Source organism: Melanotaenia boesemani, chromosome 4 (genome assembly GCF_017639745.1).
Source record: "Melanotaenia boesemani isolate fMelBoe1 chromosome 4, fMelBoe1.pri, whole genome shotgun sequence".
Taxonomy (NCBI): domain Eukaryota; kingdom Metazoa; phylum Chordata; class Actinopteri; order Atheriniformes; family Melanotaeniidae; genus Melanotaenia; species Melanotaenia boesemani.
Genome location: NC_055685.1, coordinates 32,083,510 through 32,108,229, shown reverse-complemented (window position 1 = coordinate 32,108,229; position 24,720 = coordinate 32,083,510). Strand labels below are relative to the sequence as shown.

Sequence of the window (24,720 nt, the reverse complement as noted above, 5' to 3'; positions counted from 1 at the left end):
TTAGAGGCGATTCGCCACAAAATATTGCTTTTAACACTCGTGATGATTTCATGTTCACCTTACTTAGAATAACTGATGAAAACGACTCTTTCTGCTTTGCAGCAGGAACTTGGTGTGATCTCTGCTAAAGTAATTTCAGACCACAGACTTCTCTGCAAAGTGCTGCTGCTTATATAATTGTATCTTTGGAGGTACAGATCATCAAAGATGCAGCTTTAGCTTTTCATTCTTGCTAAATAACTCAACCCTTCAATGCCATGCATATCATATTTAATACATTTTCTGAGGCCTATTACATCACTTTATAGTGAACAGTACAGCTATACATACATGCATATTATCCTTACTTTTACATTTTTGTAAGGGGCCAAATATGGACCATGTTAAAAAAATAATTTTTTTTTAAAACACTATTTCTTTGGCTAGGTTTTACAGCGTGAGAAAAAAAAAAAACTAATAAGAGATGTATTTTTTGAGTGATTTAAGTCTTTATGATTGGTACATGGGGATATAATTATAGACATTTCAGATCTTTAACTTACTGAAAACCTCATACGTTGTTTTTGTGAATTACTGATCAGCCAAATAAAAGTAAAAGTTACTTTAAAAGCTTCTGGGTAATTTAAACTATCATTAAGCTACTTAACTAAATGTAAAAAGTTTCATACGATTAATTTTTGTTATTAATTTGTTGTTTGTTGTACAGCATTGTGCACTGACACTCCTCATCACCATTTAAACTCATCTTATTTCCTTTGAGTCAACTTAAGTGCATCAATTTATTCAACCTTTTATACTCCAAAGTACATTTGACTGATTTAATTTGAGTATTTATAACAAATAGATTAAAATGAAGTTATAGCTGCTAAATATATTCAATTAAAGCCAATATTACATTTTACAGTGTGACATTTACTCATGGCCTAATCCATGTGAATTTATTTAATTAATAAAACAACCCTTAATTCCTCCCACAGAGCTGTTTTACACTGACTATCTGCAAACTGTCAGTCACCCATGACTGTGACCTACACAGCCAGGGTTGCAAACGCCCGATTCTGCGGCTTCTCTAAGCTGCTTTTAGCCTGGAAAGGCAGCATCTACAAGGTGCTTTACAAAGAGTTCCTGGCTTTCTTTGCCATGTATACTGCCATCAGCATTACTTACAGGTGAGACAGACATGGCTGCTTTAGATGTCTACCACCTCTTCAATGCATTAAGTAATTAATAAACTTCAGACGGCTTTAATTTTTTTCAGATTTTTCCTATATGATGACCAGAAGAGGTATTTTGAAAAACTGGCAATTTATTGCAACCACTATGCCAGCCTCATCCCCATGTCCTTTGTGCTGGGTAAGCTTTTTGGGGGTCTCTCAGAGTTTGGCTGTTTAATTTTTGCATATTTTGATGTAAATATGGACACCAAGCTAATTTCTATGGGTTTTGCTGCACAACAGAACCCTGTTTGATGAGTTTATTGTGTTGATGATGGTTGTGATAGAAGAAAATTACTGTCAGAGTGCAACAAGTTCTGACTGCTTGGAAGAGTATAAACTTAGCAGAAAAAGTAAAGAAATTTGTGTTTGATAGATTATTTTTCCCATTAAAAAAATAACATTTGTTATTGTATCATACATGGTTGGAAAACCTTATTATTCACCTGCGGAACCTGGTATATCTTGTAAGCACTGTGCTTCTTTGAAATGAGAAACACAGCTAAACGTGTGGGTAGTGACTCTAAAAAATAGTCAAAATTCCCTGCAATATTCTCCTGTTTGTGTTCCTTCTTGTTCTGAGATTCAAGAGCTGGCAGGTAGTATTATTCTCAGATGTTTGACCGCCACTGTAAAATCATCATGTATATTGCTGATAAGAAGACATTTTGAAGAGAGATTCTGGAGCCAGTGCGATCCCATATCTCTAGAATCTGGGACCTAACTTCATCCTCCAGGATGACAATACTCCCCCGGAGAACCAGGATCACCACGGAGTACCTTCAGAATTTGGGAGTAAAAAGTAAAAATGACCTGGCTTTATGGATTTTCCTCACTGATTGTGTAAAAAGGGTCAATATATGTTATTATATATGTTATATATTTATTTTTTCCTTCTTACTGGGACAGTGTGTTCATCCAATCCACCAAGAAACTCAGAACAAGAGTGGATACCAACTAGAGAATATTGCAGGGGATTTTAGTGCATTTTTGGGTTCACTATCTACATTTTAGCTGTGTTACTCATTTCACAGAAGCACAATGCTTGCAAGTTATACCTGGTTGTAAAGGTAACTAATTAGGATGCAATGTAAAATACTACACCGGTAGGTATTATTAAAAGGGGAGAAATAATCCATCAAACACAAAGAAGTGACAGGTTTCTCAAGATTTTACACAGAACAGTTTTGCTCAACCTACTTGAAAACAGAACAATGTTCTCCAATGAGACACACACTCATGCTCAGCTGCAAACATTTTCTAGGTAAATACAAAAATTGTGTGACCTTTTTACTTGAATTTGTATCAGTCATGAATCTAATATAAACTTAATGTACATTCCTTAACAAATGAAGTGTTAATGTTAGGATTACTTGTGAAGCAGGACCCTTATTCAGAGACTGAATCGATTGAGAATAATGTTTGTTGACAGGATCAAATAAGCTGGTTCAAGTTACTGAGGGGCTGAGATTTCCCTTCTATAATGTTCTTCCTGAAACCTGAAATGTCTGCAGCACAGAGAGGCCTGAAAGCAGGTTGTGATGACTGATTAAAAAGCCTGAGAAATGCACCTCATCCAGTCCGAGGCTGAAAAGTCTTCCTTCTCAAGAAAAAAACAAGAGTTCAAGTTAACATGCACACACAAAAGAAGCTCTTTACTGACCACAAGACAAAGTTAAATTGGCAAAACTATGCAGGAAGTGTCGGTATCCTTTTAGTAATTCCTCCCAAGGTTGCTTATACTTACATATCAACAGGTGATAAATTAATGTGGAATTATATCAAACAATGAACAGAGATTTTTCAAAAACCTACTGTTTAGCAGGCGTAACCGTTGTTTCTGCTGCTGTTTGCAGGTTTCTATGTGACCCTGGTGGTGAACCGCTGGTGGAGCCAGTACACCAGCATCCCGCTCCCCGACAGGTTGATGTGTGTCCTGTCGGGGGGCCTCCAGGGGTCAGATGAACGTGGCCGCCTGCTGAGACGCACCATGATGCGCTATGCCAGTCTGTCTGCCTTGCTCATTCTCCGCTCTGTCAGCACTGCCGTCTTCAAACGTTTTCCGACCATGGACCATGTGGTAGAGGCTGGTGAGAATATATATATATATATATATATATATACACACACACATATATGTATATATATATATATATATATATATATATATATATATGTGTGTGTGTATGTATGTATATATATTATATATATATATGGAGAGAGACAGACAGATAGATAGATAGATAGATAGATAGATAGATAGATAGATAGATAGATAGATAGATAGATAGAAACTGACAGTGTATATTACTTACTTTTAATCCTTCTGTGCCAAGTTTTACTTAAGACATACATGAATCTCAAAGAGTGAAATTTCTTCTCTGGTATTTGTGCAGGATTCATGACAAGGGAGGAACGAAAGAAGTTCGAGGGTCTCCACTCTCCTTATAACAAATACTGGATCCCATGCGTGTGGTTCACTAACTTGGCCGCCTTGGCTCGCTGTGAGGGCAGAATCAAAGACGATCATACTCTCAAGCTACTACTGGAGGTGCAGCATCGCAAGCACACACACCTTTACAAAGGCCAGCTGGTGATGTGGAACTGCACGTCTTGTTTTTGCCAGAGATTCAGGTTGAAAAAGACAACAAGTTTCTGTCTGTGTGTGGACAGGAGCTGAACGGATTCAGAGGGAAGTGCAGCATGCTTTTTCACTACGACATGATCAGCGTGCCCCTGGTGTACACGCAGGTAAGTGCTCACTTTTCAGTTTAAAGACTACTTGTTTTTGTCTGGTATGTCTCTGTGTCATCTTTAAGTCTCCAGCTTCAACAAATATTAACACATTCTCACAGAGTTTGTTACAGCTGAAATAACAAAACTGCTGAAGCAGAGGTGTGTTTGCTGACTGTGCTGGATCTCTCAAAAGACAGACAGTGACCTTCTTCAATATTGATATTAAGAGGACAAGCGCACTTCAGGGTTTCCCCCTCTTCTTCAGTGTGCCATATATCTTTATGACTACCAAAGCCCGTATCTAAGGGACTTCTAAACTCTTAAAAGCCTCTTTTGTTTTCTATGTTTTTGTCATTGTTACAATAACCATGAAATAATTTCCATAATATTTGCCAAGTGGTCAGTTTGGTGTGTCTTAGACAAAGAAGTAGCTTGCCCTCCACCATCTTTCACCAATTAGAGCAGCTTTTAAGACAGTTTTTACATGTTTATGCAGCTGATGAAGACTAACTGGGGAAAAGCAAAGGGTTGTGACCAGTTGCATCTAACTGTCCCACAGGTGGTGACGTTGGCGGTGTACAGTTTTTTCCTGGTGTGTCTGATTGGTCGTCAGTTCCTGGACCCCAATCAGGGTTATCCTGGTCATGACCTGGACCTCTATGTGCCCATCTTCACCCTGCTCCAGTTCTTCTTTTATGCTGGATGGTTGAAGGTCAGTATAAGGCATTTAGTTAATTTGGTTTGGTTTAATGGTGGTTTAATGGTGGATAGATTTCATTTCTGATGTTTATTTTTCAAGGTTGCAGAGCAGCTGATCAACCCTTTTGGAGAAGATGATGATGACTTTGAGACAAATTGGCTGATTGACAGAAACTTCCAGGTTTCTTTATGCTTTTTCTACTCTGTTCCTGTTGCTGGAGTTAATATCAAACACTGCTTCAACAGGTTTTCCATGTCTGAACACAGGTTCTCTGCTAATATGAGACTTTAACGTCTGTTGAACCATCAGGTTTAACTCATATTTGTTCACACCTTTTTCATTTTAAGTTCACTTTGTTTACTTCATCTGTGCATGCATCCGTTTGCATGTCGTGCTGCAGGTGTCTATGATGGCGGTGGATGAAATGTACGGAGATCTGCCGATGATGGAGAGAGACCGTTACTGGGACGACTCCAATCCGCGGCCACCTTACACAGCAGCCACTCTCTTTGTTCTTCGCAAACCCTCCTTCCAGGGGTCCACTTTTGACATGGCGTAAGTTTCTGTGTTTTACCTTCTCATTCAACATGTACTCCACTTCTGACTATGACACCTTCAACTGGAATCCCCCCACAAAGTGAGGAAAATGAAAGTATTCTTTGTCTAGATTTGACAAAAAGTAATAAATAAATAAACAAAAAAATAAATAAAAAGAAAAGTAAAGAATGTTTTTTTTTCAGAGCCTGAAATATAAATTACTATGCTACCATTTGACAGGATCCCTAAGGAGGAGATGCACTTTCAGCCTTTAGAGGAAATTGCTGAGAACATGGAGGAGTCAGGCACCCGCCACCCCAACATGGCCCTCTTCAATCGCCTACTCAATGCAGCCCCGTCCCCTTCTGGCTTTATGGGGGGGGCCCTTCGCCGCACCTCAGCTCAGCTCCAGAGGCTGCACCACTCACCCAGTATTGACCAATGCATTAGTGATGACGAAGATGAGGACAGTTGCAAAATTGGTAAAGGGGGGTCTTTGCCATCAGGGCTGGGGCAGGACACCCAGAGCACAGTATGCAGCTTCAGGGAGGAGACGAGTGTCAGAACACCTCTGCTGGAGATTCAGTTTGGGAAGGAGCAGGACAGACGAGGAGGGACCCCTCCCACCGGTAAGGTGAGTGAAGAAGAAAGCAAAACTAGTGAAGAAAGGCTGGTGAGAGAAAGAGTGAAAGCAGAGAAGGGGGAGAGCTCCAGAGTTCCTGTTTCACTGCTTCCTCCCCCACCTCAGTCCTCCAGAGAGTCATCTACTCGACCGGCCTCTGCCATCCCCATCACCTCCCGCCACCCCTCTGCCTTCCTGTTTCACCCTGCTGGCCAGTCCAGCCTGGAGCACTGCAGCTCCCAGCCAGCTATCAGTCACCACCGGGCTCTACCTTCCATCCCCAAACCATCTCTTGGTGGAAATAAAATATCTCTTCTCACTGTGCCATCTTACAACGAGCAGCAGCGTTTTCGCAGTGTGAGCATGGGCTCAGAGTTCATGGGGTCTTAAATGGGTCATGATGTTCACATGAAATTTTGACTGTGTGAAACTTAGATGGTATTGAATACACATTTTCATGAGTTAAATGAGTAATTCAAACGGGAATTCCATCTGAGACCTGACAGCACCTTTAAGGCCACACAGTTCTTTGGAAACCAATTCATAATGAAATCCACTCCCTGATTTTGTCATAAAAACTTTTGCTGAATCCTGAAACACAATTAAAACAATCATGTTTTCTGGAAAGGTGAGAAATGTTTATATATGTGGGTCCTATCTATTGACTTTAAAGGTATACAATTTACATTTAGGAAAATTTATGTGTTTATCAAATGTTTGCAACAAGAAAACTTCAATTTAATCTCTGTAAATTCATCACAGTGACTACATCTTTGTTGTTTAGCATAGCTTAATAAGGATACTGAAAGCAGAGGGGAATGACCAACATTTTATTGTTTAAGGAAAAGAAGAGAGGAAGCTCAAGTTTCCTAATTTGCATATTGTATACGTCTACAAATTACTCATCAGCAGTTGTAAAAGCACTGAGAACAGTTATTGCAGTTATTCTTGTTTAGTTAATTCATCCTGGTTATCTAAAAATAATTATTGTTCATGCATTATCCTCTTTATTTGCAACTTTGTAATTTAAACAGAAATTGAGTAAAATGAATAATCACAAAAGTTTTGAATAAACAGCGTGTAAGATGAACATTTTTTCCACATTTATTAACTATTAAAATGGTATCTTGCCTGTAGACAAAACATTTACAGAAAAGAACACAAATAACATCTGACAGTTGCTCTCTTTTTCGAAGGCCTACACATCCATTAGGTACCAACATTGACCAGCAGGGGGCGATAGCAGCCAAGCAAAAACATTACAGAGTAAGAAATCTTCACTGTCCGATGCAGTTGAGATGTTCATCCTGCCCATTACAGGGTTCAGCTTTTCCTGCACATTAGGGCTCCTACCTGGGCTCCAGCTGGGTGGGGAACACCCTTTTGGCGTGGGTGGACTGCCTCTGCTTAGCCAGGAAAGACTGAGGCAGTCTGGGACAGTCCTTTCTCAGGCTGTGATGCTGCAAGAGGCAACAACTTCCATCAAATTGTGACTTCAACTTAGGCATTTTAACCAAAAATGTCTACACCAGATACTTCTGGTCAAACAGGTACACAAATCACTCCTTGCTGCTACAGTTTCTACCATTATGAATCTACTGTTTGCCTTGCAGTTATGTCAAATCTATGAGTGAACAAGACACATAATAACAGCAAACTTTACAAATATGGAAACCTGACGAGACCATGGCTTAATCCCTGTAACTGGGAATGAGGGTTTTACGTTAGTTGGGGAGCAAATGTGGTATAAAAAGCATCAAAATGTATCTCTCATAAAGTAGAAAGTGGGACTATTTGATTAATTATAACAAACATTAACCCCAATCACAAGACAAATTGACACACACAAAGAAGAAATACAGTCAGTAATTTGACTGAGACAGATATTATTGAATTTAAGCTAATATATTTGATTTCCAGACATGTGACACATAAAGTACAAGGTGTTACACTCCACCGATCCTTTAAATTCTTTCTGCCTCAGAGAAACCTAAAATGATCAACCCTTATTAAAGCTTTTAGAGATACTGTCATTTCTTTTGTCTTTTTATTATTATTATTATTTTAATAGTGCTCTCACCATGCTTTGCCAGGCAATCAGGATCAGTTTCTCCTCTTCTTCCTGTGTGGACCTTGCTTTCCCACTATGAGAGTCTGGTAGCTGGGAAATTACATCAAGTTACTTCACTGAATCAAATAAACACAGGCCCCAATGTGACCAAAAAAAAAAAAAAAGTATAGAGATGTTAGTGCACAGCCACTAACTCACCTCCGAAGCAGCTGTCTTCATGCTATCAAACAAACTGACCTCATTGCTTGTCATTATTAGAGATAGAACACAAGACAGTCAAATCCAAGCAAAATATGACCAAAAACACATTTGCGTTACTGACCAGCTTGCACAGCAACAGCCCAGTGACCTACCCTGCCTGTCTGCAAGCTGCTTTTGGCTGTGCTTTGCAGCAGAGGCGCTGGTTTTGTTGTGTGACAGACTGAACAATATGAAGAGGTGCTGCAGGCTTAAATGCTGTGGCTCCTTGCCATGGTCAAAGAGGCCATCCTGCTGACTCGAGCACATTCTCTGCTGGACGGTCAGTCACAGGGCTGGAAATTAGTCAGTAATTAACATGATGCAATGCAATTATCTTGGCAACAGATTCTGATAGTTGTGTTTTTGCTGAAATGTACTGAAGGAATGTTTGTGTAACACAATTTTAGATGTTTATTTTGAAGCTCATTAGATGTTTGAGAAAATACAAAAGCTTGAGAACTTGTTTATTTTTACCTGCAGAGTTAGAGGATTAAAGTCTTTTTCAATATTATTTTGTTAAGGAATTTTGGAGCAGGCCAGAAATCCTGGCACTATTAGCAGCCTCTAACTAGCTAACCATGTTGTACCATAGCATCTGAGGTTTAGCTAGCTTGCCATCTCTGCCTTTGGCTCCTTATTTGATTAATCTGGGAATTATGTAATGAAGATGAAATGGATCTATTTTGTGAAGACTAGCTGAAGTGCTGCATCACAGGCATCAAACACCAGAGTTACACTACGTGGATTGTTTTTGTGAAGAGCCATGCTGATGGAGAGCTGCTGATCACCATCAACAACTGCCTTTGCAGAGACAGTTTTACAGCTGGTTCTTCCAGTCTTGCTCCTTGTGTTTTCCCTTGAATGTTCAACATACCAGATGTAGGCTGGTTGCAGACCAGGTCTGGGAAATGTCTAATTTATAGTAAGTTACAGTTACTGGGAAAAAGGCTGAACACCCCAGGGCCTCATATCCCTATCCTGCACACACATGGCACTGAACTGTTGCCAAGGCATGAATGGAAATAAGTATCTTACTTCACAACTATAAAATGATGGTATCCAAAGTGTATGATTTGGAATTCACATTCAAGCTTTCAGTACAGTTCATTTGAGCAGGTCAGTCAGCAGCTTAGGTGACCAAATCAGCCAACAATGCTCGCTCTAAATTTCACACTTTGTGTCATTAATATAATTTTTTTTCTGCAGATTGACTAACTCAAAACTCATATTTATTACTGCTTTACAGAATTTAAACTCCTGTTAGCATAGAAATCCTGATCTGAAAGGGGAATAAAAACTAATTTCATGGTGTGGAGAATGAAAAGGAAAATTTGTTTATTCATCCGCCAGCTGCATCTTGTCACAGTGCTGTGATGTTTCTCACAAAGATTCAGGAGTTACTGTGAATGTCTTTTCAACTCAGTCCTTCCTATTTTCAGTGACCCAGAATGACTGTATTTCCCCTCCTCTTCATTTGACCAGTTTCAAACACCAGTGTCATCCGCATATCAGAGAAGATCAAGCTTCAGAGAGACTGTCCGACCACTTGTGTTCTTCTTTTTTTTTTTTAAACCAGAGCAGTCTATTTACTGTCTCCTAGAGTCAGTCTTTACAAAGGTCAACCCATTCCAGTCTTAGAGCAGGCTTCAGGGGAAATGCAGTTCATGCATTTGTCATTAAGTGTGAAAACACAAGTGTGGGGGAGGATTTCATAGAACTGCATGTTTCTCTGGAACCAGGAGGTTAGCTGGCCGTCTTACTGAAAGTATCTGTTTAGACTCTTTGCAGCTCTTCATCAATGATCAGACACATGGAAATGTGTCTTGAAAGTGTGCACAAATATTTTGAACATTTCACATTTGAAACTGTCTATATGCGTCTGCAAATGTATCCTCTCGGTTTGTGGACATGCATAAAGGAAATGCGCTCCAGAAACAGAAAAAATCTCAAAGCAAAAGAAAAACAAAAATGTGGGAAGAAAGGAAACTGTCACAGATAAGTTTCCTTGAATCTGAAACCTGTGTTTGATTACAGCGTTATGAGAGCTGTGGATGATACCGACCACAAGACACACATAGTGCTGCAGATTCCTGTTAGTTGTGAAAGCTTCCTCCTACTTCTGCAATTTCCGAGCTGCAGTCTCAGCATGCGATTTCTGAAGATTTCTGCCTCATCACATCAACTTTCACTCATCAACTCATCACTTTTACTGTGAGCAGGAAAGATATATAAATATCCAATTACTCACACTAAATTAAAGTAAATCCATTCTCAGTTTATTTGTAGTTAAGATCATAATTTAGTCAGTTACAGAAAGGACTGCTGAGATCTAGGAACAAGTCCCTCAAAGACAAGAAGTACAAGCAGGTGGACCATATTTTAAAGTAAAACTGAAAGTGAACACACCCAACATGTCAGTAATCTTTTCTTTTTGGGTTGGAGCTAGACGAGGAAGCGGGTCTACATTGCTGCTGTCTCTCTTTACCAAATACTTCTGAAACCTGTCTGATCACCTGACTGTTAGTGTCTTTTTATGACTATGACAGACAACAACGCCACCAAGAATTCAGAAAAAAATTTAATTTATAAAATTCTCATTTTACCTAAGAATCATATTCATCTTTAAATTATCATCTTTGGATAGTTGTTGGAGTAATAGCATTTTATCTAAGATGTATTTAAATTCAAACAAGGTCATGTTATTGAAAATAGATACAGAAAATGTCTTGGAGAATATAAAAATTAAACATGAACACAAAGAGAAAAATACAACTTCTTATGAAGAATAGTGAAAAAACAAACATATTTAGTAGTTAATAGGATAGGATAGTCGTATTAATCTGCTTTATGCTTTATATATACACAACACACAGAGTTGACAAACTGAACTTGTCTCTGCACAACATGTCACAAGATTTGAACAGAGCAAACACACATGTTTCCTTTTCTAACCCTGTACTTTTACATTTCTTTTGTGTCTGGTGTGTGTGTGTATGTGTTTCAGGCACTCCCTGTCTAACACACCTTGCTTTATTAAGAAGAACTCTCAGTGTGTGAGGACTTGTTTGTCTCGTTCTTTATGTGTGTGTTTATCAGCCCTGTCCGTTACAAACTGGTTCTCTCTTGTTTCGCCGTCCACTGCACAGTTTGTTAAAATGAGACATGTTATCAGTGTTGTCTGATCCAGAATGCATCTGTTTGTGAAAGTCTGTCTGACAGCATGATGTTATTCAGATGAACGGCAGTACAGTACAAAGACTTGTTTCATAGATTTGTTAAAGTCTGTGTGGGTGTGTTTCTGTGGTGGTAACCATTAATCTGTTTAAATCATCCTGTAGTTAACATTTTGCCAGCTTGATAAACAGGTAGACCCGCACTAAACTCTTTTTCTCTTGTGTAGATAAGTATCTACAAAGCAGGTGATTTCCTCTTCTACAATAAGAAAAAAACAACGCTATCAGAATTTGCTATAATCTTTTGTTTTTATATGTGAAAAACAATTTAAAAAGAAATCTAAGAAAACTGTGATAGCGTGTAACCGTAGTTACATTTACTAGTTTGATAATCAGTACAATATCTACAGCAGCTAGACTGACCATGTTCTCAGCTTTACTTATTATATGGTTACCCCTACAAAATCACAAATACTTCATCAGACGGGGACCAGGAGTCCCAGTACCTGAATCCATCCATCCATCCATCCATCCACCCACCCACCCATCCATCCATCCATCCATCCATCCATCCATCCATCCATCCATCCATCCATCCATCCATCCATCCATCCATTGTCTATACATCATTATCTTCATCCAGTTAAGGGTCGCGGGGAAGTTAGAGCCTAACCCAGAATTTTAGCAGGTGAGAGGCAGGGTACACCCTTGACAGGTCACCAGTCCATCGCAGCAATGCCTGAATATTAATGATAAATGATTTTATGATATATGATTTATACTTATGTGATTTATTGTCTTAACAAGTGCACAATATGAGGACTATTCTGTTCATGGGGCTTGCTCCTCTCTCTGCTGGCATCAAATGAAAGTTATATAATCCTGCACCAAGTTATATTTAACAACAGTCGGCTCAGATGTGCTTCCAAAGGATCATTTTTAAAATCTAATTAAACAGGGTCCATGGTCTAATACAAATCACTTTTTTTGGCAGTAGGTGAGTTGTGGGTGGAGGTGAGGAGTCTTTGATATGGAAAGGCTTTAAACCCTCACAATTAAAGGGTTTTGGTATATTTATTCCTTAAGTTCTTGTGTGTGAAATGTTGGCTTCCCCAGTTTTCAGTGTGTGTAGAGTCGGCAAGTTCTGTAGACATGGTGGTCACTGGCAGTGACCACCACCTGCCATCTGCAGCAGCAGCTTCCTCTGTCCAGACTCACTGATGTTTATGTCTGGGCTGCAGCCCGTCAGCAGAGACAGAAGCAGCAAAACATGTTTTTCACTGTAAGATCTGAAAACTGGGCAGACAACGTCTCCACTGACTAAAGGTTATTATCAAAGTCAACCTGAGGATGTTATTACTGAGGGTGAGGTGGAGAAGGCGTAGTACATTATAACTGAGCCTGACATGAAACAACATCTATTCAAACTTTAGGTTCTAAAATGATTGTTTTTCATTAAATTATGGTAGGATAATTTTTTTTAATCAATTCAATTTAAGTTTAATCTAATAATCACTCCAAATAAATTATTATATATTCTTTTTTCATCCTAAAAAGCTTCAATTTTAAAGATTTAGATTTTAAGCTTTTTTATCTACAAATAAAGAATAATCAAAATACACAGACGTATATGAGGTCAAACGTCTTTGTGCTCAGGTAGATTACTTTCAGGTTCAGAAACAGAAACATTTTACCTATTTTCATGTCTGTTTAATGGTTTGTTAAGGGTGCAGTGACAGATAACTGTAACTAAATGAGAATAAGCAGCCTACACCAGATAATCTGCATATTGTCATTGTTGAAAATTTACCACGGATATAAAGGAGTAACGTATTCTTTAAACAAGCATTTGAAAAATAAAGTAGTAACCATGCTAAAAAAAAAAGTTACTAAAAAGTGCAAGAAAAAATGAAATTTACCAGATACATGTACTTGTATTTTGCTTTTTGACAAATTTATCTATCAGGGGTCAGAAGAGCAGCTAGCTGATCATCTATGCTAACTCATCAGTGCTAACCATCCACGCTAAAGCTAACAGTTTTGTTGTTATTGCAAAGCTGTTTTTTTGTACTGAAACAGCCTTAACTTTACTCCTTACTTAACTAACATTCTAAACTTTCTAAGCTCTGCTTCAACCAACATCTCACAAACTAATGAAAATTCACACACACACACACACACACACGCACACACACACACACACACACACACACACACACACACACACACACACACACACACACACACACACAGAATCAGTGATAATAGTGATATAGTATATTCGATTTCAGAGGTGTGTGTGAGAGTTCCACATGCATTCTGTCCTATATACAACTCATACTATTGCATAGTTAAGGCTACTGCTATCCGGCTTATACCCCACCTACCAGGTAAGAGTATGTTTGACTGTGGAAACCCAACAGAGATCATGGTTTACTGTATCAAATTGCTCCAAACTGTTCCATCCCAAACTTCTTGGTGGAAATAAGGTTTACCTGTATTGTTCTCCTATGTACCTACAGCTGGAGGGGCCCGAGAAATGGTACAGTTTGGTTGTATGGGCCCCTTTTATATCAGAAACACAAAATGACGCACCGTACCAGTCAGAAAAAGCGGGGCATACTTCACCCACTCGGATGCAAGTTTTGTGTAATCTTTGGCCAGAAGAGAAGCATCTAGATCAGGGGTGCCCAAGTCCAGTCCTCGAGATCTACCATCCTGCAACTTTTAGATGCAACCCTTCTCCAACACGCCTGAATCAAATGACTGGCTCGTTACCAGGCCTCTGCAGAGCTGAATGACATCCAAATGACATCTGATTGAAGCGTGTTGGAGAAGGGTTGCATCTAAAAGTTGCAGGATGGTAGATCTTGAGGACCGAACTTGGGCACCCCTGATCTAGATAATAAAATTTTGAATTTAAAACTTTAAATAAAATGTGACAGTCCTATCAGTCAACATAGTTATTGGAAAAGGATTTATTTGGTAACCAGCTAAGTTAAAACCAAAGCAGAAAAGCAAAAATATGTAGTTTTACTCAGGTTTTTGTCACAGGAAAGTTATTGGTACTGTCTTGGAAAAAGTAAAATAGAGAGGCTAAAATGTACCTGTTAAGATTGTTGCCACCACAATCAAGTCTTTATTTAAAGCTGAGCTACCAAGCTGGTCATGTTTACGGTACAGATGTGACATTTGGCATCCCAGCATGATCTGAAAAACCCTGAAACGAAATCTTGTTCATCATTCAGTTTAGTCTGGTTTTTCCTTTAATTTCACTCTATCCGTATATGGTATGTTGCCAAGACTGCCTAGAAATAATTCCAGTAAACATGCAAACATGTAAACAGCTGCGAAGGCCCTGCAAAGAAGAGCATGTAATCCTGGAGCTGCAGGCCAACACATCTGCATTGTGAACAGATGGGTAGGGGAAGGGAGAGACGATGTGGGACAGCAAACAAGTGTACTCGAGGGCTGAGGAGTGACTAGTCTCAGCTGACTCCCAGCTCTGACCCCCATCCTCCTCTTCTTCCCTTTATTCTTCCTCTCTTGCCTGCTTCCATGTCATCACTGAGTACTCTGATTGATGCTGACAGTAACGGCTGTCCTACGTCCCCTAAACCATCACCCCTACCCATCCATGCCCCACCTTCTCCACCCTTTTTCTTTCATGTCTTCATCTTTCCCTCAGTCTTCCCCCTTCGCTCTTGCCCATTCATGCCCTATGACCATGGTGACCGGGCTGGCGAAGTTCTGATCCTGGGGCTTGGCCTGCAGCTTCTTTGGAAACAAAATGTCTTAGCCTGGCCATCAAAATTAGGAGCTTGGTCTGCTGTCCCTCCATCGTTAATCTTTGGTGTTCTTTTATGTTTCCCATCACTGCAAGCAAATCACTGCGTGCGTCTGAGACATCCAAAATGTGGTTTTAGTGCATGCATCAACACTTGTCTCGACTCATGAATTAAATATAAAAGAAATGAGTCAATTTGACACCTGTGTTAAGAAAACGGTTACACAATGCATCACAGTCAGGATTACATGTCAATCACTTTTTTAAAACTGGGTGTGACTTTGTCTGTGAAGCAGACTCATGCATGCACATGCTCCTTTCCACTTCCTGTTGTGCAATTTTAATTATATTTAAAAAAACAAACAAAAAAAAAAAAAACAAAACAAAACAAAAACAAACAAAAAACAGGAAAGATAAAACTTGATGAACTGGATGGAAGATGGCAGCTAATCAGCACAACGCCTTGCCATGGAAACAAAACTGGGGCATGCTTACACAAACACACTACATTCCTTGCTGACATGGGTCAGTAATGATGAAGTAAACTTTACAAAATAGCAGATGAGAAAGAGGAGAAAATGGGGGATGTCATCATTTGATGGGGACATGTATTATTCATGCTGTCAGTGGTAACTTTGGTGAAATCATGAGAGTGTAAGTAATAGTGCATGTCACATAAATCAACAGCAATGATGACCTCATTTTACGGCATAACTTCCTCCACCCACACACTGAGCTCCAGATGGATGTGGGCTTACACACACATACACACCTTAGACACATGTGTATTTGTGTCAGTCTTGTGTACTAACAATGTGCATAATCTCAACAATGGTACTTCAAGCAAAATACTATTAAAAAGTCACGCATTCAATTTTTATTTATAATAGCAGTTGGATATTTTGAGAAATAGAATTAATGTCTTGCTTGGTGAAAAACTAGAGGAAATATATGGCTTTCACAAATGTAGAAAAACTACACTTCAGAAGTTGGAACTCATAAATTAAATTAAGTAATTTTCTACCTTTTTATATTTTTTTTTGCATAAAACTGCTAAAACATGGCTTCATGCAGGTTTATTTTGTCACTTTGTCACTTGTGCCAGGAATCTGGCTGTTAAGTGTTTAGTGCTAAGTAGCTGGTCATTGGCACTCACACAGACAGATGTTTTGCAAGTCTATAGAATTATTACTTTCCTTATAAAGAGAAGAAAATGTTTTTATTTTAGCTGGGTTTTCATTTGCCTTGTTAAGTTCATTAGTTCAATGCTGACTGGCTGAAAGTTGTTTTGGAAAGTGATGGTTTGACTACAAAGTTTGTACCTTTACTCTAGTCAAATGTAATTTATTCAACTTAAACATACATGTGTAAACTTCACAGTGAAGCAGATGGTATACAAATGTGTTTCATGATGATATTGTGAAGTAAGTCAAAGTAATTCTGGACTACAAATGAAGCATTTCAGGCAACACAAGGTTAGTGCTGCATCTGATGTGGCTGTTGTGGACTTTAAAGCTCAAAAAGCTTTGTAACATTCTGATAATAGGGACAGAAAAGTACACAGTAAGCCCTTATCAGAAGCTGAATATAGAAATGAGGAAGCAGTTACTGAACCAGTAGCATCTCCGACCATAACAAAGGAACTGGACTTGCAGGTTCTAAGGATGTTTGTTTATCTATGCACATGGAGGCAGCTACAAGTCTTACACTTTATTACCTCTGCCAAGGTGGAGGTCATGTATTCGGCAGCGTTGGCTTGTCTGTCTGTCTGATAGCACCATAACTCAAAAAGTTATGGATGGATTTTGAGGAAATATTCAGGAAATCGCAAAAATGGAATGTTATTAGATTTTAAGGGTAAATTTGGGGGTAAAATTTTTGGATTGCTGCCTGGTTCCAGGAATTTTGTTTTAAGGATTCTGTATGGGGATATAAGGATAATTTTGCCATTAGAGCTTCTAACTCAAAAATAATACTCACAATCATTGGCAAATGAGCCATTCTTTTCATTTTTCATTTGGATTAAGAAACACTGGTCTAAGGTAACTATTGTCAGTGTAAAATCTACTTAATTAGATTTCCTGTAAAAACTGAGCATATGAAAGGGCTGCTCTATTAAATGGCTTTGGGAGCAATTGTTTCTAAGAAAAAATGAATTACAAAACACTGAGATTAAAAAGTAAAATATTAATCATTGGCAACATACGGTCCCGAACAGATCACATACATTTTAACTTCTAATCTGATTTCCAGGAACTTAGCTGTAACCTGGCAACGTCCATGATCAGCAAACAGATAAATCATGAATGACTTGGCAATCTGTGGGTACCTCCAGATCAAAGTTTCAGCTTTTGTTTAAAGTTCACTGCAGCTTTTTGGCAGGAACACAAAACTAAAAAAGGGGAAAAGAAAATGTCACATCTTTACAAATCCTTCCTGTGCATGATAAAACAGCCAGTCTGATCAAGTTCATGTTACTGCCAAGAAAACTTTATATTCACAGTTATGATTTTCCTTGATTTTTGCCTGACAGGAAGGAAATTTCAGGTTCACAGTTGCAACCCAAGCAGTAAAAACATGAAACAACCTATTATCAAGGAGTAAGATTGGTTTGAAGAGGGGAGGATTAGTAAGCCTTGTAAATTAACAAACAGTAAACTAATGTAGAGTCAGTCAATCTTTTGAGGTACCATATCATTCACCACTCATTCCTTAAAGCAGAGGTGTCAAACATGCGGTTTGGGAGCTAAAACTGGCCTGCCAGAAGGACCAATCTGGCCCACAGGATGAATTTTAAAATGTAAAATTGATATAGAAAGAGTTCCATTCCATTTATTAAAATCTAGTATTTTTACAAGGCAGGGAGATAACATCTTTTATGTCTGTCTTGCTTAATAGTTCTGACTTCAGGATTACTACACACATGGAAATGTACATGTGTGTACATTTAAATTTCTAGCTCTTGAGAAGTTAGTAGATCATGATCTGAAATACCTGTGAATAAAACTTTGTGGTTTTTGTAGATGAACTTTTATTTGTAAGTTGTAATGCATGTTTAAATGTGTAAATATGTAAAATAAATGAAATATCTTAATAGATCAAATAAAATTAATCAATACATAAAAAAATATAAAACAAAATGAAAAACTTTTATGAAGTTTAAAAGTGTACAATTGATAAAATGCATAACATTTTATAAATAAAAATTGTATAAATCAAAAAATCTATATTTACATCTAAATATATATGAATACATATTCTATGAAAATAATATATACAATGAAACATAAAATAAAAATAAACTAAAACATGTAAATGTATGACTGAGGCAAAATATTGTTGAAGATGCACATAGTGTTGGTTGTTTACAAGTTGTTATGCTGTTACTTTACTACCCCGGCTCACTAGAGATCACATTGCACTGTATATGGCACTTCTACTTCACAGGCTCACAACTTAAGTCTGGCCCAGCTGAGAAATAAAGTACACCCTGCCAATCACATTGAAAAACATTAATGTTCACTTAAGAAAAACAAACCAATTAATTCAATATGCAAAGACAAAATCTGTGATGGACTGGTGACCTGTACAGGGTGTACCCTGCCTCTCACCTGCTAATTGCTGGAATAAGCTCCAGCTTCCCTGCGACCCTTAAAGGATGAAACGGGATGGATGGATGGATGGACAAAAGACAAAATCTTCAAAGGTAAACTCTTGCTGTGAGGGAATACTGTTACAGCAGCTTACCTTCAAGAATACACAAGAAAAATCTGAGTGGTTGTGGGATTTTATTATGTTCTAGCACAGGAGAGTTGTAGAGAAAGTACTGCATCTGAATTGAAACCAGAGTAACTGTAAATGTGCTTGATCTCTTTCTACTAGTGCACAGTACAGTCTCTGTTCAGCTGTTGATGTTTGACTACATGTAGGTGTTGTACCTGGCAGCAGAGCCAAACACTGGCCTGTTTATTGCCACACCTGGTTGGGACCACAGGCAATCACATGGCAATAAACCCTCTTCCCCACACAGAACCTTGAGTGCACTTAGCAACTAATACACACCGCCCCACACTCACTCGTTGTTGCTGATCAGAAGATAACACCAGCACAAGTCATACTCAGTGTCAAAACACAAAGAGATAGTAAGCTGCAGACATTCTTGCCAAGCAAATATTAAATTGGCTGTATTATGCTCCCTACTTCTCATAAGCAAAACACCCTCTGAAGTCATGAGCTTTTTTTTCTCATGGCCTCAGAGCCACATACAAACAAAACTAATCATATAAGAAAATACAGACTTGTCTGGTCTGCTCTGTGGGGGAAGGCTTTTGCATACACACTCACCAAACAGGCCATTTTCTTCATTTTCACAAAACAATAATGCCCCATGATCACAAATATTTCTCAAGCAATTTTTTTCCCGTATGTTTTCAAATTTATCTCTGTTTCCAAGAGACCATGAGACAACTTCTCAATTCTTTGCCTCAGGCAAGCCTTAAGCCAAAAGGGGATGTCAATAATTTCCCAAGCCTTTATTTTCCAGCTCGGTTAATGGCAGTTCTTGTCTTGTCTTGCTGCCTGTTGTTTTGCTGCTCAGGAGCCTTGAGAGGTGATCTCATCTGTACCTCGCTGCTCAGCCCCTGCTCTCAAAACAACATTGTATTTATCTGACCAAAATAGCCACCTCAGGCTGGAAAAACCCCAGACAAACAGAAATAGGCCATAAGTTTCCAAGGGAGCCAGTCTGGATCAGAGGTGATGCTTTTGACTGACAACAGCCACAGGGCAACAGCACAAAACTATACATTTATGCCCATAAAGTGATGATTAGAGGCGGATAAATAAAAACTCTTATTGTTGTTGCTGCTGGAAAGAATACAAGCTGAACTGAAACATTCTATTCTACAGTCATTTAGCAGACGCTTTTATCCAAAGAGACTTACATTTGAGAGTAAGAACATCACAAGCATGAATTCAAACAAGATGGGACGCCATAATTAAGTGAAAGTCAGACTGCTTTGAGTCCAGTTGGATCCAGGTGCTGTCATGTAGTGCTAGAGGCAGCACATATAATTTTTTTTTTTTTTTTTTTTTTAGGTAATTTCGTTTGAATACAAGATCACGATTTCATCACACAATATTATCTTGGGCATAAGTGCACACAGCTGAGTTGAGCCAAAGAGCTGGACAAATCTTTCTAACTCCTTCTGTTGAGTAGAAGAGTTAAGCTAAGTGTGGAAATGCTCCTTAAACAACTGAGCCTTTAGCTTGCTTTTAAAAGTGGATAAGGACGGAGTTTAGTAGATCGTTCCACCACCGGGGGACAACAGAGGAGAAGAGTCTAGCTACTGATTTTGTGCCACGTTGTGGCAACCAAGGAAACATGGTCCTTAAAAGTCAGCTGGTTGTCTACCATGACACCAAGATTCCTGGTAGAAGACGTAGGCACAAGTGTGATAAAGTCGAGCTGCACGCTTATCTGTGGCAGTAAGGAAGGATTGGCTGGAAAGACAATAAGCTCAGTCTTGGACAGATTTAGCTGAAGGTGGCGATTCTTCATCCATGCGGAGATATCAGCAAGGCATGCTGATATTCACATTGAGACGGTTGTGTCGTCAGGTGGGAAAGAAAGGAAAAGCTGAGTGTCATCTGCATAGAAGTGGTAGGAGAAACCATGAGAGCTAATGAATGCACCGAGTGAGGAGGTTTATAGTGAAAAGAGAAGAGGGCCAAGCACCGAGCCCCGAGCGGAAGAGCAGAGTGAGGCACCAGTAGCTGTTTGCATTTATCTGCATAAAAAAAAAGACAATAAAAGGCTAACACAAGACACTTGCTTTATGTTTTATTTATTTCAGGATTAATGAAATAACTCCAATTTGATAAGTCATCCATAGTTGAAGCTATTTTAAGGCTGTAAGAGGCAGATATAAAAGTATCAGGGACACAGACGGTTAACAGGAAAAAAGGGGGAAACCACATTTCTCTCACTTCTGATTTTAATCGATTGTGCAGGGGTTTTAAACCTGTTCTTCACTTATTTCCTATATTTACTTAAAGCAAAGGAATTTGATTGTTCTTTTCTCGATGAGGCTGGCACTGAAGCACCATGTGGGCATGAAAATAACAAAGCAGGAATACAGCGTCTTTTGTTTAACTATCATTAAAGGAATGATTGCAGTTCCAAAAGCGAGAAGTGCATATTAGGAGGATGGGAGAGTTACATAACTTTAACCCAAAAAGCCCCAGTTCATCTCCAGGTTCATTTGGAGGCAGCAACTGCAAAGGAACGACCACCAAAAGTTTTGCACAGAGGACCTCAATGATCTATGTGTAGTATAATGGCATAAAAGATCTGCTAATTAAGAGGGGGGCTAAGCCATGAAGTGATTTAAAAATCATACAATAAAATCTTAAAATCAATCCTCAGCTTGATGGGGGGCCAGTGGAAAGAAGCAAGGGTTGGGGCGATGTGCTCAAATTTATATGTGCCTGTTAAAAAGCCGTGCAGCTGAATTTTGGACCAACTGCTGGCAGTTACGCTAAGACTGTTTTAGACTGTTTTATACCTTTAAAAAATAGAGCTACAATAATCTTGAGATAAAACCATTCATTACCCTCTCAAAATTATTAAAAGAAAGAAACAGTTTGACCTTTGCAAGAGGTCTCAGACTAAAATGTAAGAGTTCAAACTTAAACTGATGTAAAAATAATTACCTGGAGAATTTTGACAGTGTTTCAAATACAGGTAAATGAAGCCAGGATCAATAGAAGAGTGGTAAGAGAAACCAAATGTAACAAGTATCAGACTACAAAAGCAAACATGGCGTGCTACGAGCCGTAAAAAATAAAAAACCTAAATATTTATTCTGCTATGACATTGGTTTCATTGGGTGAAAACATCTGTGTCCTTGTCACTTTGTTGTCAGGAGCGATCTACTATGATCATTTACTATTTTATTGTTTTCATATAGTGAGTGTGTGAAATCCGTTAATGCTAGCATATATCATTTATTTTAAATAAGATTCTTACAATAATTCAAAATTTTAACTTTTATTAAAGGTCTCAATGTTCACCTGCAAAATAGAAGATAATCTTGCCACAGGTTGAACAATTTTTCCTTTAAAAATATTGCTGATATTCTGTAAATATTTTAATCAAAGTCATCATTCGTACTAAATACAACCAAATGGTTTTGGTGTTAGACGTTAGAGAAGACAAGGCCTCAGATAAATTTGAACCTTTTTTTTCCGCTTTGCATTACCTATTTTTGAATATGAAAAGGGTCACTGTCATGTGAAGTACTTCTATATGTTGTTCTACATCAACACCACCATGTTCATAATGCAGCAGTTTTGTCTCGCCAAATGCCTGGATGGGAAATAATATTTGTCTGTTCAAAATGAAGAGCATGTAAAAGTCATAAAACCGCTAGTTGTAACAACTGTGATAAGTCAAATCAAAGAAACACGGATAAAATATATTGCGATTTGACTGAAAACATCTTTTTCTAGTTATAGTTTTCTAGTTACAAAGCAGTATCATCTTAAGTGAACAACTGTTGGTGAAAAGAAGATCCCCCCCCCCCCTTTGGTGTGGTGGTGTCTGGATCCACCCCTGGGCATATGTACCTTTTCAGCTTATGCTTTGCAAGAATATTTGACTGTTTAACCTCTTGCTTATTGCACAACACAATCGTATTATTCATCTTCATATCCAACTCTCAGCAAGAAAGATGTAACTTAAAATTTTTTCAAATGACTAGTTATCTGACTGGTTTCATTAAATGTTTTTTTAAAAACTGGTTTCTTGGACAGCAAGGCTCCACTTTCCATCTCTTCTAAGTCTCTGTGGTCACCTGTGAAATAATTTGGGCTTTCTCCCCTGAGGACTAGATTTGAGACGTGCTCATGAACAAACAGACACACCACAACATTCACATAGTCAGACTAACATTAGTCCACAGTCTGACCCTCCTCTACTCCTCCAAAGCAAGGAGTAGTGGGGGAGGAAAATAAAACTGAAGAATTAAAAACACATTCCACTTCCCGTAAAGCTGGGAGAAGGAGCAATGAGTCACCACAGCAATTGGAAATGGCTCCTTTAATGTTTCAGACGTATTGTGTCTGAATCGCTGGTTGTCTCAGTCCAGTGACTGACGCTTCCTTCGTCTCACCTCCTGATTGTTTAGTCTAAACAACTGATTGACTAGCCACGGTTCACAGCTGGTTTATAAGTGATCTAAACCAATCTGTTCAGTTCAGCTGGAGGTCATGGATGTATGCTGTAAATTTCTGGGAAATGCAGCTAATGAGCCAACGGTTAATGGTTTAATATGCTTTTAATTCCTCAGAAGGTTACACACTCCACCACAAAATTGAGCTCATAATAACACATGATGTAAACTCCAGTCAAAAAAGCCACAGCTGAGTCTGTCTGTAACAGACCACTGTTGTATTTTTTCCCCCAGTAAAGATGCCAGGAAAAGATTTCACAGTAGAGTAGAGCTGCAGTAAATTGTCAATGTGAGAATTAAACCTCCATTTCTTTTCATCTTGGTGCCTCCCCCTACAGTCCAGACAGTGGCCCCATGAAAACAAACCTTGAAATGATGCTAGTTTTCCATTTGGTTCACAGGCAGAATCCTGAGTCACACACAGCTTGTCCTGCTCCAATCACACACACGCTGAAAGCTTAATTGAGTTAAGAGTCCACGGTATCTATCAGTACCCCTGCTGGTGGGACTGACTCACACTGGCATTAAGGTGGACCAGCTCTCAGCTGAATCTGTTCACACTCAACAGGGAGTCTGATTTACATGATTTCAACCAGCTGTCTCAAGGCTTGTCTGTCATTTTCTTTTTGCCTTGGCGTGTCAGCACCTTAAAGATAAACAAAGATCATGAGCCGTCATGACAATCAATGTTTCTTCATTAGTTATCAGTTAATAAATTGTTTTCTTCTATTAATCATGTGAGGAAAGGATTTTCCCCCTTTAGTGTTTTAGATGTCTTTTCACATGTCCTGTTTCACAGAAAAAAATGCTGCTGAACTGCTTTACAATACCTTTTTATTGCAGTCCAGAGTTTTATTCTTTCACTTGTGCTCCATTTAATACAATGCCTTGCTAGGCTAGATTGATGGATTTTAAATAATAATTAGCAGCTGCAATTTACTATTTTCAAATTAATCAGACCAGTGAAAAAATGATGAGCCTTTCTGGAAAGATCTTAAAGAGACCGGAGCTCAAACAGACTTTCACAAGGTGAAAACAGGAGTGACAATATTACTTTTTTTTTTTTTCATTTAAGCATGTACAAATACTTTTAATTTGTTTTTAAAATGTGGAATCAGCTCAAAATAAATAGTTGGTTTTGGTGTTTTCTCGTGATCTCTTATGTTTACAAAACTTTATCCTTTAAACAGATGGTTTAAGATTGTGGTTGCTGACCATGAGATAAACTGTAATAAGGTGGTTTGAGAAAAAAAATAACAGATAACACACTTGGACAGATTCAGTGTTGTAGGAGGTCACAGTTTTGAGTCATCAGGGGAGGGTGGTCAGGTCTGGTCAGGTCTGGCCAGGTTCACAAACACACATGCATGTTAATAAGCATGTGAGCTTGCAGACATGTATGCACT

At 38.6% G+C, this 24,720-nt stretch overlaps 1 protein-coding gene across 1 annotated transcript; it reads left to right on the top strand.

Moving 5' to 3' along the window:
* The first annotated feature begins 419 nt into the window (after window positions 1–419).
* best2 (bestrophin 2) lies at window positions 420–6,732 on the top strand. The gene is made up of 10 exons (XM_041982698.1): window positions 420–652; window positions 771–1,169; window positions 1,259–1,353; window positions 3,071–3,304; window positions 3,611–3,765; window positions 3,888–3,965; window positions 4,510–4,662; window positions 4,750–4,830; window positions 5,051–5,205; window positions 5,428–6,732. Exons 2-10 carry the CDS (start codon window positions 1,018–1,020, stop codon window positions 6,197–6,199), a joined length of 1,875 nt encoding a protein of 624 aa, XP_041838632.1. The 5' UTR covers window positions 420–652; window positions 771–1,017; the 3' UTR covers window positions 6,200–6,732.
* Window positions 6,733–24,720: the final 17,988 nt, after the last annotated feature.

Bases quoted from the DNA above. Each gene is read 5' to 3' on its own strand.
- best2 (XM_041982698.1), top strand. From the start codon at position 1,018: ATGACTGTGACCTACACAGCCAGGGTTGCAAACGCCCGATTCTGCGGC. The intron at 3,766-3,887 runs GTGCAGCATCGC...GTGTGTGGACAG, and splicing joins CTCTCAAGCTACTACTGGAG to GAGCTGAACGGATTCAGAGG. The intron at 3,966-4,509 runs GTAAGTGCTCAC...ACTGTCCCACAG, and splicing joins TGCCCCTGGTGTACACGCAG to GTGGTGACGTTGGCGGTGTA.